The sequence below is a fragment of the Macrosteles quadrilineatus genome, unplaced genomic scaffold, assembly GCF_028750875.1.
Source record: "Macrosteles quadrilineatus isolate MER2022 unplaced genomic scaffold, UCM_ALF_1.0 Scaffold_4__1_contigs__length_99947679, whole genome shotgun sequence".
Lineage (NCBI taxonomy): Eukaryota > Metazoa > Arthropoda > Insecta > Hemiptera > Cicadellidae > Macrosteles > Macrosteles quadrilineatus.
In genome coordinates this window covers 67,864,528-67,881,913 of record NW_026542597.1, presented here as the reverse complement: position 1 = coordinate 67,881,913, position 17,386 = coordinate 67,864,528, and the positions used below count along the sequence as shown (strand labels likewise).

Sequence of the window (17,386 nt, the reverse complement as noted above, 5' to 3'; positions counted from 1 at the left end):
TTACACTGTAATGGATATCTCCCTTTGAAGTTAGAACGTGTCTTCCCAACAAACAGATATTTTTTTCAAATAAAATCATAGATTAATTTGCATTACACTGATGAAATCACGGGAGTGTTTATCTACAAAAGATCCACCAATAAGATTTTAATATTATTTAAAGTTTAATCCAAACGATGAGATACCAGATAATATACTAAAAACTCCGATGACGTACAGTATGGGAGATATTTTATTCATTGAATGATCAACCATATTTGGTAACTATCATTATTGTTTTTACACTTATTAATCTTTAAACAATGCTAAATGCTCAAAATATGTACAATTTCACTCAATTTATCGCAGTTGGATGAATTAGCGTAATTCTTTGAAAATAACCGTCGATTTCGACGGGTTTCACCTAGTACACTTATGATACAAGTAGGAAAATAATTAAAATTTTTAAGAACAAAGTTTATTCACTAAAATGATTACATAACTTAATGAAAATATACACTTTCTTACATTTTTTAAATACATTATCCTGCTTACCCTATACAGTCCAACAATAATAATTTAAGTCATGAGATGTTTCTAGGGAACTTACGCACATATTTTTCATGGAATAGCTAAATCCTACTTAATGGTAATGGTTACTTTTTAGAAGATTTGATCTTAGAACCTTTAGAGGTGGAGGCTTTGGTTCGTTTTGAAGATCGGATTGGCGTAAGTTTCACATCACCATCTTCAACACTCTCTTCAGGAACTTCTTCGAGCCTGGACAGTTTACTGGAAAAAATTATGAAAGGTTAAAACTTGAAAACTAAAAGTATGAAAGCACATTAGAGAGATGGTAAGAGTTATGAAGGCTACATCAAAATTGATACTCATCATAAAAGTATGGAAAGGAAGGTGACAATGGAGGGATAGCAAGAAAAAACATGTTTGTATTAAAATATTTAAAATCCTATATAGTTTTTTCAGCCAGATCTATTAAACTTGGTTCTGAGGCGATTGGTTCCACTTTCACTATAGCAAAACCTAGAGTCCTCTCAAACCTAACCATGTCAGCTGCGAGTGTAATACTAGTCTGTGGCTGAGCATTAAGTATTTTACTGAATAGCAGGTAGCGAGTGTGTATGTACATACACTAGCAGACCGTGACTTTTAGTATGTGACATATCTACAACCTGAATTTAAAAAAATCAGAAACAAACTAATAGGCCTAGTATTTGAAAACAAAATACTGTGTTATATTTTTGGATCAGTTAAGAACCTAGAAATTTGAAAAATTTGCACCAATAGAAAATAAGGAGTCTTTTATCAAGACTAGGGTATTTTTTTCAGAATCAAAAGCAAAAGTCTGTTTTTGTTGGTCCTAGTAAACAGAAGGAGGCAAACACTACATTGACCATTGGATGTGAAGATTTTAATGATTTCTTTACAGTAATTTTTGGTTTTACAGTTATATAGATATTTTTATATTCAACTCAAATACAAAATAAATTGAGTTCTCCTCCTCTATACTGCATCAATGTAAAATGAAGCAGTGTGCAAACCTTATCTAGCTCACTAATGCCGCCGACTTCCACTCAAGACATTGACAACCACTGTTAATTTAAAGTAGACCCTTCATTGGCTAAGAAAAAGTAAACTTAATATGGATTGCTTGAACGGGAATTGAACCTGAGCATGTTGAGCTACACTCGTCATACAATTCAGCCATCACACTGTCAGCCAATGCCAATGGGACTAGTGCTTCTGAAGCCTGAATGTGACAGTGGTCACAAGTGAGATACTAAATTAATTAAGCGCAAGTGAATTAAGTCCAGGCAACCAAGTAGCGAAATCCTGTGATCATAGCAAGAAGGATGCCAGAAACCGGTTGCCGAAGCTTAACACCTTCTTGGGTTTGAGTTGTGGCATACATAATGTTACAAGTCAGGAGCCCCGCGCAACAATAGCCAGGCGCCGTCTCAAAAGGGTTGTTTGTTTACACGGGTTTCTCCTAGCGCACCACTGATAGACAATAGACCCATGTCAACGGACTATCTCAATAGGGGCCCTAGAACCTTCTACACTTCTACGGCGTAAACACCTTTGTCTAGGCTACCAGAGGTCTCCAGAATGTTCCACGGCAAACTTATATAAGGGACCGTCTTCCGGCACACGGCAGTTGAGTTGAGTTGAGCCTTCCGAGAATCGTCGCGGCAAGCGCCCGTCGGTGTTAGTGACCAGTGCTAGTGCTAGTGGCAGTGACAGTGTAGTGGCGGTGTAGATACAGTGTAGTGACACTAGTGACAGTGTAGTGACAGTGTTGTAACAGAAGTAGTGATAAATCCTGTAGAGGCTAGCTGTAAGTAGAACCGTTGTAAATTAGAATAGGCATTAGCTAGGTTTAGATAGGGTTAGTTAGGTGTTAGGTAATTGTAATATTTGTAAATAGATAATAATTAGTGTAAATACATAGTTATTATAAAATCGCCAAGTTTGTATTGTAAAGAACCCGTTAAGCCCGCAACAATTGGTGTCAGGTGTGGGGTTATTTTGGCGATTTTAATTGTAAAATCTTGAGTCTAATTTTAGTTGTATTAGATATTAGTAAGATTCGAGGTCTTAGTTACATATTAGTAATTTGTGTCGTAAATTTGTTTACAAAGGAAAAAATCATTTATTTTAAAATTATTTTAATTGTTTGGTATAAAAATGGCTTTCAAAGGTGTGAAACTTGATGAGTTAAGATCTTAGGAGAGAATTAGAAGAACGAGATCTTGATACTAGTGGAACTAAATCAGCCCTTCAGGCACGCCTTAAACAAGCTTTAATTGATGCAGGTGAAGACCCAGATAACTTTTTATTTGAAACATCTGATATCAATAAAATGCTAAAAAACCTAGAGTCAAAAATGTCAGAAAATAGTAAAACATTAGAGTCAAAAATGTCAGAAACTAGTAAAACTTTAGAAAACCTAGAAGCTAATATTGAGGCAAAAATCTCCGAAAATAACAAAAACTTAGAAGCTAGCATTGAGTCAAAAATGTCAGAAACTAGTAAAGCGTTAGAAAACCTAGAAGCTAACATTGAGACAAAAATGTCGAATGTAGAATCAAAAATGCTGAACAAATTAGATGAGTATTCTAGCAAAGTTGATAGTTTAGAAAGTAGAATGAATGAAATCGATGAGAAAGTTAACTGTATAGAAAAGAATCTAGAAGATAGGTTAGTTGATAAGCTTCGGCAGGAGATGGCTGCATCGGGGAGCTTCACACCTGCGTCATCGGCTAGCACTGGCGAACTTCAGCAGGGTAACGCCCTTGAAACGATCTCCAAGCCAGCGCCCACCATTGCTGCCGTTGCCCCTCAGAACGTCGTTCCTCACTTCGATGGCAAGACTCCCTGGGAGGACTACATGCTTCTATTCGAGACAGCGGCTATGGTCCATGGGTGGACCGAGGAGACAAAAGCTTCGACACTGTGTCTTGCACTACGGGGCGATGCATTAGCTGTTCTGCATGCTATGCCAATGGCGGAGCGGAAGAACTTCGCAGAATTAGTAAGGAGATTGGACATGCGCTTTGGACATCGACATATGGACCAGCTCTACCGATCACAACTGCGGAACCGGATCCAAAAGCCCAGCGAGTCACTCCAGGAGTTTGAAGCCGACATTGCTCGCCTGGTGAGAAACGCCTATCCTTCAGTCACGGATGATGTCTACGAGAGCATGGCAGTGGATAATTTCCTAGACGGACTACGTGAACCCGAGACTCAACAGGCAGTGAAGCTCGCCAGACCAAAGACACGGAGTGACGCACTGACACAGGCGCTGGAGTTCGAGGCTGTACGGCAGTCGGTGAGAGGTCAGGCTCGAGTCCGTGTGGCAGACGCAGAACCTACAACTCCACTGGACATCGAGGACCTAGTAGAGAGAGTTCTGGAGGCACTCAAAAATCGTCACCGGCAGGCACGCTGTTGGAACTGCGGAGAGATGGGGCGTCCCCGGACTAAGCCTCAATCAATCCCTCCAGGATCGAAGCAGGAGTATGACTTCGAGTCAACTCATCGCACTGGGCCGGGCCAAAAGAAGGCGGATGCACTCTTCAGAAGACAATGTAGAGACAGTGGCAATCATTGTGCGCGCAAGGAAGACTACAGTGCATCGGTTCGTCGTGTGATCGTCATTAACGACGAAAAGGACGAGAAGAAGCTTTTAGAGGACCGGAAGGGGGACCCAGACCTAAGGCACATTATGCAGTGGAAGATGGGCAATAAAGGAAGATCATCGTGGCAGGATGTGGCTCCCTTGTCAGAGAACGGGAAGATGATGGACGAGAAAGTTCGTCGCAACATATCTGGAGGAAGTGACAGGATGAGGGAGAGGTACGACGTGAAGGCCGAGAAAGGAGGGTTCACACCTGGAGACCTCGTGTGGCTACACAATCCCCGAAGGCGTCGTGGATATTCGCCAAAACTCCAGAACTCGTGGGAAGGACCTTATGCAGTTATTTCCCGTCTAAATGACGTCATCTACCGGATTAAGAGGCAACCAGACGGCAAACCCATATTAGTCCATTTCAACAGGCTTGCACCCTACAACGGAGACCGCGGCAAACAAGAGGAGCAACAAGTTCGGAATCTGTCAACCGAGCGGAACCTCTCAAGAGACATCGTGCCTGAGAGACGTGGAAACGAAGGACCGAGGCTGTTATACAAGGACATCTTCACCTTGCCAGTGGAATATGCCTTGGCACACTGCGTAGCAGAAGACCTGAGAGCGTCGCGAGGTATAGCCACAGTCTTCAGGAAAAAGTTTGGAGGGACTGAAGATCTTGAGCGTCAGAGACCTGCCATTGGCACCACCCTTTACCTGAATCGCAATGGACAGCATTTGTTCTACCTCGTTACGAAGGAAGCGTCAAGCCAGAAGCCCTCCTACGAATCGTTGAAGAAAAGCCTGCAAGACCTGCGAGACAAGCTTCTTTGGATTGGAATCAAAAAGCTTGCCATTCCAAGACTGGGATGTGGTTACGACGGACTGGAATGGAAGACTGTAAGAAATATGGTGCAGGAACTTTTCGAGGACACTGGCATCGACATTGTGGTCTGCGTATACAACCCATGGGGAACCTCCGGTGGACCAGAAGATCGCAAGCTTCAGGGGAAATCTGTTCTGGGACAGAACAGTCTTAAGGAGGGGGTAGTGTTACAAGTCAGGAGCCCCGCGCAACAATAGCCAGGCGCCGTCTCAAAAGGGTTGTTTGTTTACACGGGTTTCTCCTAGCGCACCACTGATAGACAATAGACCCATGTCAACGGACTATCTCAATAGGGGCCCTAGAACCTTCTACACTTCTACGGCGTAAACACCTTTGTCTAGGCTACCAGAGGTCTCCAGAATGTTCCACGGCAAACTTATATAAGGGACCGTCTTCCGGCACACGGCAGTTGAGTTGAGTTGAGCCTTCCGAGAATCGTCGCGGCAAGCGCCCGTCGGTGTTAGTGACCAGTGCTAGTGCTAGTGGCAGTGACAGTGTAGTGGCGGTGTAGATACAGTGTAGTGACACTAGTGACAGTGTAGTGACAGTGTTGTAACAGAAGTAGTGATAAATCCTGTAGAGGCTAGCTGTAAGTAGAACCGTTGTAAATTAGAATAGGCATTAGCTAGGTTTAGATAGGGTTAGTTAGGTGTTGGGTAATTGTAATATTTGTAAATAGATAATAATTAGTGTAAATAAATAGTTATTATAAAATCGCCAAGTTTTTATTGTAAAGAACCCGTTAAGCCCGCAACAATAACAACACAAATCATTCTCTTGTTTTTCCAAATTCATTATCGTAAAATTATAATTTTGTTAAGTAAATCAATAAAATTTCATTCAAGCATAAAATTTTACTATATAATTGGGATAACTTACGGGGATTCCGCAAAAGATAGTTCAAAACTTTTCTGCAGTTGGGCATGTTGATGCCTGGTCAGTCTTCGTTGCATTAAAAGCTCTTCTGGAATGAGTTCCGGCTAAAAACAGAAAAATGTATGTCACAAACAGAATTTGTTAACCATATTGTAATCATTCAACAGTTTTAACCAGTATATTTTTGGCACCGAATAGACTATATGAATGGTTTCCTTCCCAATTCAACGTTTTCTCTAAATGTCAGTTTCTGAAGCAGGCGACCAATTACGACAGTTTACTAGTTTATCCCTAACAGGGTGAACAACTTAACTGTGCCCCCATTGGTATTTCCGAAACTATTAAATTTAGAGAAAACATTACTTCAACTATTTCCTTATGACATTAAAATTATGAAGTAGACTTTTTTATGTCCGCCATTTTCACAAATGGCAGCTAACTTTAAAATGTTGAATGGAACACCTATTATTTTATGATTGTTTTAGAATGTAAATACAAAATACAATTTTAAAACATTTTTATTCTTCAGATTTGTTTTCTAAAGCTACTCGTTGAGGAGTACAGCATATTATACCTTGGGAAAAAGCGGCTTACAGTGTACATTGTGCATCCAGAAGCTCCTAAACAAGTAAGTTTGGAGAAGAAATGCTAAGAGTAAATAGGATAGATAAGTCATAAAATTGCATCACATTCTGAAAAGGTCAAGAAATATACTTAGGGTGTTCCATAAGATGATTTATAGTAATCTGTCATTTTTGAAAAAGTGGAATTAATATTTTTAATGTATCTAATTATATTTTTAGGATTTAACAGACTACACACAGTCCATATAGATTGGACGTCTACTTTAGTACCCAAAGTCATTGACATTACAAGTCTTGTAGTGTTAACTTGATATATCTCAGTTAGTAATGAGTCTATTTATGTATTGAAAGCAGTTCCTGTACAAAGGTGAGCCTGCTTTTACTTGAAAAATCTTCATTTAGTAGCCTGAAAACAATCTAATTGTACAAAAATCTAAGACAATGTTTGGGTCTAAATATTTGCAAAATGATTGAAACTTACTGTGCTAGTTGAAGCCGAGATGGATGGTCGTCTGATTGACCTTCTAATCGGTGTACTGATCTGAACATTGAGCTCGGTGCTCGCGTCACTCATCTCAGACTCTGCCCGTCTGCTTGACCTCCGACCAGGCGTGGGTTTACTGGGCGTGTTGAGTTGTAGATTGAGTTCAGTGCTTGCATCGCTCATTTCTGATGCAGCGTACTTGTTTGGCGTTGATAAGACTACATCAGACTTGATGCTGCTACGTCTTGTTCTTTTTGGCAGCTTGTCTTTGGTTGGAGTGATCTCGGTTTCAGACATTCGAGACATGCTGCGTCGAGTTCTCCTCGCAGGGCTATCCAAGATGGACAGGTCTACTACTTTATGTATTTTATTAGGTTTGCTTACCTTCATTTCATCTGCTTGACTCTCAGTCAGTGAAGATTCTGCATTTTCACTGTCAGACTGTTCTTTGGAAGGTGTCACAATTTCTTTGATTTTACTTTTTGTTGTCTTTTTGGGGGTTTCCTGTTCATCACTAATTTTTTTCTTCTTCGACTTAACTTTTTCCGTTTTGTCAGTTTTGTGTTCTGCAGTACTTTTTGTGACATCGTCAATAGGATCTTTGTTAGCACCAGCATTTTTCCTTTTTTTGGGTATACTTGTTTTAGTTACACCAACATTAGAATTTTCACTAGATGTTTCATTTCTATGTTCGACAGCACTGGTAGTTTCTGTGTCATTACCAACTTTTGTCTTGCTCTTCAGATTTTGTTTTTTGGCCTGTGATTTGGGGAAATCTGAGACCTCTTGGGCTGGTAAGTTTTCTGTTGTCTGGTTGACATTAATTACTTTTTCTCCCAACTCTGATACTTCTACCTCAGTAGGTTTGTTCTTGGACCTCCCTCTCTTTTTTGGTGGTTGAGGATAATCTTGGGGTTTTTCTGGATCTATTTTGTTACTTTCGCTAACATTTTTGGGTAGTGTTTTTTGTTTCTTGGATGTTACAGGGGTTTCATTAATTTTGTGATCAACTTCATGCTCAGATTCAAATTCTTGTTCATTGCGAACTGGAGTTTTTTGAAAAGAGTTCTCTTCATCAGATTGCACTATTTCCATGGGTTGGAATAAACTCGACCTTGAATTTCTAGAATGTCTAGGAAGAATCATTCTATGAACTTTTTCAATTTTGTATGAAAAAGAACTTCTTCGAGCTCTTGATCTAGTTTTAGGCGGATTTATTGCACTCGCAGGTGGTTCTGAATGACCTCTCTTCAATCGTTCGTTATGTTCTGGCGTCAGAGTCATATTAGGTTCAATAGTAACTAAAGGTTCAATAGTTTCTTTTGAAACTTCAACTTGAACATTCTCGAAGTTACTTTCTAATGTACTACTTTGATCTTTTGTGTTTGAGATACTTTCTTGAACAGGACTTTTTCCCTGGAAAGTTGATGTAATTCTGGGCGATTCCACATCTGAATCTATAATTTCAAACTCTTGAGGCCCAAAGGACTTTCCTTTTAAAGAACTTCTAGGCAGTACTTTTTTATGATATTCATTTATTTTCATAGACGAAGAACTTCTCCTGGAGCGCCTTCCTGTTGAAGGTCGAACTAATGATGAAGGCTCAGACTGGGCCCTTAGCCAACGACTATTGTCAGAACATTGAACAGCATCATCTGCAATCTCATTGGCACCAATATTAGGTTCAACACTGCAAACATTTCCTTCGGAAGTAACACTGCCAGACAGAGCTTCTTTATTTTCTTCTAGTTGTACAGTACTCTCTTTGGTCCCTTCAACTGTTTCTTTTTCCTCATCATCAATTTCCGTCAGCAAATCAAGGCTGGTATGAGTTGATTCCTTCTTTTTTGATTTTCTTGTTGCATATTTCTTCTTTTGATTTCCCACTGGCCATACTGATTTGTTACCTGGATCTTCTAATGAACTTCCATCACCAGTTATTTTATCATCTGAAGTTATTTCTGATTGATGAGCTTTGGCATATTCATACCACATGCAAACTGAATTTGATCTTCTGATTTGAGAAACATCCGTTTGTGTGGGAGCGGTCAGCTGGTCTGATGACACTGATCTTCTTAAGGATCTTCTGGTAGACTGATCCTGATCCTGTGGAGGGCACATAACACTCTCAGAAATCTCAGAGTTCTCTTCAGATATGTCATGCAAGGAACTTAATCTGCTGACTAAAGGTTTGCTTTTTCTCTTGAAATTTTCTGGAAGCTTTGGAAATTCATGGCCAAATGTTTGGTTTGAAACTATACTTCCACGCTCAGGTAACAAAGAACTAGTTACGCTGTTTGTTTCACAGGATTCAATTTCAGACATAATGTTCGGTTGTGTTGTCAATGGAGGAAGCATGGTCTTAACAACGCTATCATCTTGAAGTTCATTGGTGGTTGTAGCAGTGTTTGTTGGTGAAATTTGACTAACATTGGCAGTAGAAACTTCTTTTTCAGGTGATAACCAAGATGTAGATTTAGTCTCCTGGATAATAAGAGATTCTAAATCGTGTTGAGAACAAGATTTCCTTCTGAGTTTCAACCGTTTACTTTCTTTGAGATTTGTTAGGGAGCTGTACCTTCTACTTCTTCTGTTTCTAAGATCAGGAATACTGCCTGTTTCCAAACGTTTTTGACGATTTTCTTGAGCCAATTTAATGATATCGATATCCATTTCAACCTCAGGGGTTTCACCTTCATGAGAATCACTTTCTTTAGACGTTATAGAGTGTATTGAATCCAAAGTAGGTTCTAGTTTGTTATTTTCAATGACCTCAGCTGCTTCTGTTGAATGTTCTTCAAGTAAAGTAGGGGTTTCAACAGTAGCTTCAATTTTCAAAGACTCTTCCTTATTTTCTTCACAGACAGATTTTAAATTTTCTGTGTGACATTCTTGACTATCTTGGCCTATTATTTCAAACGGAGGTGACTCTACTGTGTCTTCATCTGTTGTGATATTTTCTTTTCTCAAACTTTCATTACTACCGTACTGATTTCTTTGTTGCTTCCATGATCTTCTGTTATGACTTGTATCTGACTCACTTTCGCTTGAAAAATATAGATTTTTCTTTTCAATTTTAGAGTCCATTTCATTTTCTGATTCTTCATTATGATCGTCAATGGAGGATTCACTGGAATAAGATTCATTTGGTTGCTCCTGGTCACTGTAATCCTCTTCATATTCTTCATCTACATCATCCTCCTCCTCCTCTTCTTCTACCTCCTCCTCAACCTCATAGTCAAGTGTTTCATTGTAGAGTTTTGAATGCTGCTTCACAGTCTGAAAAAGGAAAAGTAATCTTACTAACAGAAATTAATTGGTCATATTAATTCATCTTTATCTTAAATTCTGTGTGTATTAAATTAAACTGTTTTGTTTTTATTGATTCATATAAATCATATATTACTTTGTGAATTTTACAGAAATTCTGTATTGACATTTTTATTATTGTGAGGTCCGTCACACAAGGATAATGCAAAATTGTTATTCAATCCCATTCAAGAAATTTGCATAGGTGGACTATTAGCTAATTTAAAATAAATGTTTTAAATGTAAAATTAATAACCTTCGGAGTAGGTTGACATCTATATGGTGTGGATGATTTGGTGAATTTTTTCATTGGTTCTTCTTCATCTGAACTAGATCCAAGGAAGATGACTTCTTTTTCCTCCTTGTGGTCTACCTCTTGGTGTACGGTCTGGCATGCTGTAGTCCCTGCTCCATCATCACCTACCTCTTCAAGATCTCCATAAATATCTTCATCCACATCTAAAACAAGGTTAAATAGGATAATTAACACTTTATATCTTATCTAAGTAGAATAATGTAAAAAAGCAAAAGCACTAACAGGCAATTCCACACCAAAGCAGCACTTTTAACAGAAGTTTTGGTAAAATACTGAATTTTAATGCTAACTTTAAAAAACATGAATAATTTATACAAAAACATCCAAGAGCACATCAACAACTTTTTTTAATTTGAGTTTGATCAAAGTTCAATGAATAATTATTCTCTAAACAATAGTTCTTAAAATAACCGGGGGATGTACCAACGAAATAAGTAGTAGGCCTAAATATACCTATTTTAAAACTAAATTTCATAGATTGGATTGATTGTGGATTCATTCAAACAGTTTTAAAAACAAATACCCGAAAGGGTGACATTGGATACATTAGCTAAATCAAATAGGGTATTTTGGATTTTAAAATTTTATTCATACCATTGAAATGAAATGAATGAAATGTGTATGTGTTTATTGTCTTGTGAATTTATACAAATTATTGACAATGTCCTAAAACTGCTAAAACTAGCATAGTCAGTTAATTAATACAATATACAATATTTACAAGAATACTACACACAAGGAGACATGTTACAATACATACTTTAATATTACAACCAAATAATCTTATTGTAAAGAAAAGTGCAAGGCGTTTGGAATAATGGAAGTTATTGAACCCCATAACCAACTAAATCCAACAGTAATTTGGTAAATTTGCTAGCTCTACTTAAAAATTAATAAAAAGGCATTTCAAAAAAATCTTTTAGAGAATGAAAAGGGTTGTTCAAAAGCCATTTGTAGAATTTAGATTTAAAAGTTTGTTTAGGATATTTTGTTATTAAATGTATTAGTTTGTTGTATATTTTTAGTGAGATTACAATATGACTTTTAAGAGTTTTAGACAGTCTAAAAAAATCTATGGTAGCAACGTTTTTATTTCTTGTATTATGAACATGAGAATTTTGTTTGATAGGGTCGGAATTTTTTAAAATATATGATAAAGAGTCAAATATATAAATGTTAATTACTGTTGGAATTTGTAGCTGAATGAACAGGGGTTTGCAGTGTTCCTGTAGGGGTTCACAAGATATGATTCTAACTAACTTCATTTGTAAGACTAAAATTTCCTCTATCCTACTGCAATTTCCGTAAAAGATAATATTGTATCTGAAAATGGATTGGAAATAAGCAAAGTAGGCTGTTTTAATATAATTTTGATCTATACAATGTATTAGTTTAGTTATAAGACAAATTACCCTTGAAAGCTTAGAAATTATGTAATCTATATGATCTACCCAAGAAAGCTTCTTATCTAGATAAACACCAAGAAATTTAACATTGTCTACATAACCGTCCAACATATTCACAGGGTCTAAGGCTAAAAACAATTTTTTGAGTTTTATCTTTGTTTAAGAGGAAGCCATTAGATTCAAACCAAATAGAAGCTTCATTGATTGAGTTTTGAGCTAACTCTTGAAGTTGTTTAAGATCGGGATTAATATTTAAAAAGGTTGTATCATCTGCATACAAATAAGTTTTACTGGTTTATACATTCTGGGAGGTCGTTAATACAAATTAAAAATAACAGAGGACCTAGAACAGATCCCTGAGGCACGCCATATTTTATTTTTAATTCTTGGGACCATTCTTCATCAATATTGACTTTTTGTATTCTATTGTTTAAGTATGATTTGAAAAAAGAAAGTGGAGATCTGTTGATACCATAAAAACTTAATTTCATTATTAGGTCATCATGTTCGACACAATCGAAGCCCTACTCAGGTCGCAGAAAGTGGCCTGAGCAAGTGACTTCCTCTCAAAGACCATTAGTACCTCATTAATCAATTTATCTATTGCGTTTGATGTACACTTGCCCTTTCTAAATCCAAATTGTGAAACACTTAAAAAGTTGTTTCTTTCAAAAAAAGAATTCAGCTGATCAAAATATATACTCCCTTACTTACAAAATATAGATCAGAACAGAATACTCTGAAAGAGGCGAAATATCAAGTATTGTGTGTGTGTGTGTATATATATTTAATGTGTTCTTTGACTCCTCTGCAACCTTTCATCAGGTGAGTTAGCTGTGTCCTCTCCATCCTTATATATTTTTTTAATCCAAGCTAAATGCTTTATCCTTAAAACATATTTTTTTATACTATTACTTATTTAATAAAAAAAAAATCTTACCTTCTTTCTCAGTGAACTGATCATAACAGTTGTCTTCCTCTACAGATTCTTCCCCGTCAAATTGGTATTCAACTGGTTTTAATGTTTCAAAGACAGGCTCTTTCTCTGCTTCTTCTGGTGTTTCTTCGTCAATCTTTTCACAACTTGAAACTTCCATCACTGATACATCACCCTCTGACATTTTCAGTTCGAAATCTGCTGCTAAGTCTGCCTCCAACTCAGCAGCTGGTACAGCTTTGGTACTGCTTGTATCAATATAGAAATCTAAGATCTGATCATTGTCAGCCACATCAGGGGGCAGCCGTTGTGAAATTTCTGAAGTATCAGCATTTTGAATATCCTCACTAGGCTTTTCACTGCTTGGTTCATCATTAAAAACTTCTGTTGTAAGAGAGTGTGTTTCTAAGATGTTAAATTGACAAGGATCGTTACTTGATTTATTTTGATTATCGGATGTTGAACTAATTTGAGGCTCAACAGGAATTTCCTCTTCATTTTTTGCTTCAGGTTCATCCTTGGTAGATGAATCTGATGAGTCAGTTTTACATGTCGGATCTTCCCAAGTAGAACTGCCAAATACATTTGTTCCGATTGTAAATGTAAGGTTGCTATTTACAGCTGACGTAGATAGACTTGCCTCGTTCCCAAAAACAAACATTTGCTTCAATGAGCCTTTGGTGGGAAAACTAAGAAACGATTCTTCTTCTTTAGAAACAATTTCTTTTTCAGGTTCTGAAATATTTATATTTTCATCGGATTGGCTTGACTTACAATCAGCTTCAATTTCTTCTTGGGGCTTGTCATCAAATATTCCCTCATTTCTTAGATCTTTCTCAATTACAGGCTCCTCAAGTGGATTACAAATTGTGTTCGTAACAGCTTCTGTCAATGAATGTTGTTCGGGTGTAAGATTTGATTCATCTATACTTTCGCTTTCAGGCACACTAAGTGATATTCTTCCTTTTTTCACCAGCTCTTCTAAAATTTGTGGCAAAGGAGTTGTGCCTCTTACTGATCTTGAAGTTATGTCTTCTGTGTTTCCTAAATCACAAATTTCTTTCTCTTTTTGAGTAAACACAAAGTCCTGTTGAGAACTTAATGAAACATTGTGTATCAGTTCCTTGTGAACTGACTCTACTGGTAAAGTTAAGTCTTCCATCTTCTTCTCACTTACTACTTCAATGGTATCTTGTTCAACTAACTTGGTATTCATTGTTGTATTTAATGTAGCACTACTGACGTTAATTTCTTGTTCAACACTCTCTCTTCTTCCACGTAATGATTGAGTTGGAATTGGTTCATCTATTATTTCTGTTTCGGCATTTGTTTCTACCTCATCAGATATAATGTGAGCGTCTGATGACTGGGCAGACTCTGGCAGTACTTCTGCTTCAACTACTTGTTTGTTACCCAAATCCATTACAATAGAATCTCTTTCGTTCAAAGATTGCTTTGTATCGTTTAGAACAAGTTTCTCCTCAGTCTTTTCTTCTATAGGGTCTGTTCCAATTTCTTGCTCACTACACACCAGTTCTTCAACATGTCTCCTAAATCTCATCATCTCAGTCTCATCAATCTCGTTCTCCTCAATGTCATGCTGTTCCTTCAGTTCAAATGTTACATCACCATGAGTAGGTGGTGGCAGATGTTCACTATCTATGTGTACAGAACTACTAGTATCTCGCAGATGCTTACTATCTATGTTTACAAAACTACTAGTATCTCGCAGATGCTTACTATCTATTTGTACAGAACTACTAATATCTCCTTTGTATTCTAAAGTTAAGTGCATTGACTCTGACGCTTGATTTTGATGACCTAATGACTTTCTTTCAGCAGATTCAGCCTCAAAGTCAGTTATTGTTGTTTCCAAATCGGCATTAGCTTCTTTTTGGATCTCATCAGACCCAAAATAAATATCAAGCTCTTCTTCATCATAATCTTCTCTGTACGTTTGATCTTGTTCAACATTTTCATAATTTTGACTTTCTATGTTTCCCTCCAATCCATAGTTTATTTTAAACTTTGATTCATTGGCACTCTTATTACTTTGGACTTCCGGAGAAGAACTCTGAAAGCTGAAATAGTCTTCTTCAGTAGACTGTGAACTAGATGATATTTTCTTTAAAAGAGCAACTGCTGTCGAACTAAGTTCAGGTCGTCCTTCGTTGTGAGTTTCTTCTGGTTCATCAAACTGAAGGCGGGTTACAGAACTTCTGTAAAATAAAGGAATACATATTTGAATATTAAAATGGCGCAGATGTACATAACTTGAATTATTTTAACACAAATCACTATTGGGATACAAAGCAAGTTTAGAAATACAAAACCAATACTTAAAAAATCTAATCCAGAACATTGAAACCCAAAACGTTTTATATTAAATGGTTAAGGTTACAAAAACATACAGGTAATTAAAAAATCTTATCACATAATCAAAACAGAAATAAATTGGACTCTAGACATAATAACATGACTAGACTCTGACATAATTTCCTACTATCATGTCAAAATAATGATTAAACAATTGGATAAAGAGGTTAAGGGAAAAGCTTGGCTGACACTTAAAATGTGGGAGCTTCTACCATTATACGGTTTGGATTTTGTCTCTACTTGTCCGAATAGTTAGCGTTCTACTGTTATCGTCTATATGTTGGGTTTTATTTAGATAATGACATATAGATTAACCAGAACAAACCTCTTGGAATGCGAGAGTAGTTTCTGTAAAAGTCTGGGGTTGGAAGGGGTGGGCAATCTGTTGTGCAAATCTGATGTTTCATGGATAGACTTGCGAGGTGACACAGTTGTTTTCAAACATTCTCCTTCATCACTGTTCATTTCTTCCTCACTGTACAAAGAAATAATAGTGAACGACAAGAAACATTATGAGTTAGAGGAACAGTGTGAATGAACTGAAAATGACAAATTAGGATATTGCTGATGGATTTACCTTTGGATACTTGATTGGGAATCTTCTGGAGGCAAGCTGAACCTGATTTGCCGGCCTACAGCTGGAGAACCGAGTCTTTCTTTTGCAGGCGTCAGTGGTGTGTTAGGCCCTGATCTTCCCTGTAATTAAAACATGGTATTTCACATTTATTTATAGAAAGTTTTGACTACTTTTTCTGGCCTTGAAATGAGAAGTTAACTTACGATTGTAGTTTTCTACAGAAGTTACCTTTTAAATGAGTGATATTTACACTATAAGTTAAAAACTCAAATGTAATAAAAAAAAGGCTCTGGAAGAGTTAATTTTTCCTTATAATGTGATCTCCAAATGGCATAGACTTAAAAATATAATTAACTTAAACCCCATTTAATAGAATTTCAAATAGGTTTCGATTTCAATTATGTTTCCTGAGATGAGAACATGGGTGTCTAGACAATTTAGAATGCTTTCAAAATTGTGATAAAAAGTTGGTTGTATTCTGAATGGATTTTTACATTGCTTTCATAGAGAAAAGAAAAAAGGTCACTGACCTAAAAACTCACCTTTAGTATTGACTGTGGAGTGTGGATTTCCTTGAGTGTTTTTTTCACTATTCTAGCAACCAAAGGAGTATGCAAAACTTCGCTGCTTACAGGGCAAGTGATATCCATGTCTGAGGTTTTGTCCAAATTGGTTTCAGTTTGAGTAATTTCTCTTCCTGATGGTGAAAATTCTAGACGAGCTCGTTTAGGAACAATAGAATCTTCATCGTCAGTTCTGCTTCTAACTCCAGAGCGAACTTCTTCAATGCTGAAAATTTTAAAATCGTTTAAATTGGTGTGACGCCGACAAATTAGGATGTGTAGGTAATTCAAGGGAAAGATGAGTGAAGGATGAGAGTTGACTGGGTGAGATGATAGCTTCGTTACAGACTGAGATTGTCTTCTTCTTTACCCAAGACCAAAATGTCAAAAGCTTAATGGTCAAGAACAGCCGGGTCAGTTTCAAACCATGACTACTGAGAATCTCAGGGTTGTATCGGCAACTTTCTGATTACAGTGTAGTAACTTCCTTATTATAAAAGGTATCAAATTACCTGAGTACAGCCAGAGTGATAATGTATGATCCTTATGGATGACACGTTTTGAGGTTAAGTCCTTATCTTCAGATCTTGCACAAGAACATTAATAAAGCTGTTGTTTCAAAAAAGTTATCAAAAGTTTAAATAAAAAAAACACGGACACATACTATATACAAACGGAGACATTTACACGATACAAAAACAAGTAGCCTATAATAATTGAACTAATACCACAGACTACACAAATTAATAACATTTTTAGAAGAAGAAAATTGGTAAACTACAGTATTATTGTTTAAAAAAATTAATTTCTTTATAAGATTACTGTACCTACCGTACTTAATTAAGACCATCATTGTATTCATTATTGCAGGTAAGTAACCTAAACTTTTATTTTTGAGCGGAGTAAGCGAAGCTCTTATACTACTACTGCTTTTGCTGCT

The 17,386-nt window shown here is 36.9% G+C and overlaps 1 protein-coding gene across 1 annotated transcript in view; it reads right to left on the bottom strand.

Moving 5' to 3' along the window:
* Positions 1-435: 435 nt before the first annotated feature.
* Positions 436-17,386, bottom strand: part of LOC128991482 (uncharacterized) — a 45,013-nt gene continuing 28,062 nt past the window's right edge. Inside the window, exons 22-29 of the mRNA XM_054414395.1 lie at positions 16,426-16,672; positions 15,884-16,002; positions 15,632-15,781; positions 12,934-15,149; positions 10,528-10,730; positions 6,960-10,241; positions 5,898-5,998; positions 436-771 (exon numbers count right to left, since the gene is read on the bottom strand). Coding sequence (XP_054270370.1) covers positions 636-771; positions 5,898-5,998; positions 6,960-10,241; positions 10,528-10,730; positions 12,934-15,149; positions 15,632-15,781; positions 15,884-16,002; positions 16,426-16,672 — 6,454 coding nt within the window. The 3' untranslated portion in view covers positions 436-635. The remainder of the gene's footprint in view (positions 772-5,897; positions 5,999-6,959; positions 10,242-10,527; positions 10,731-12,933; positions 15,150-15,631; positions 15,782-15,883; positions 16,003-16,425; positions 16,673-17,386) is intronic.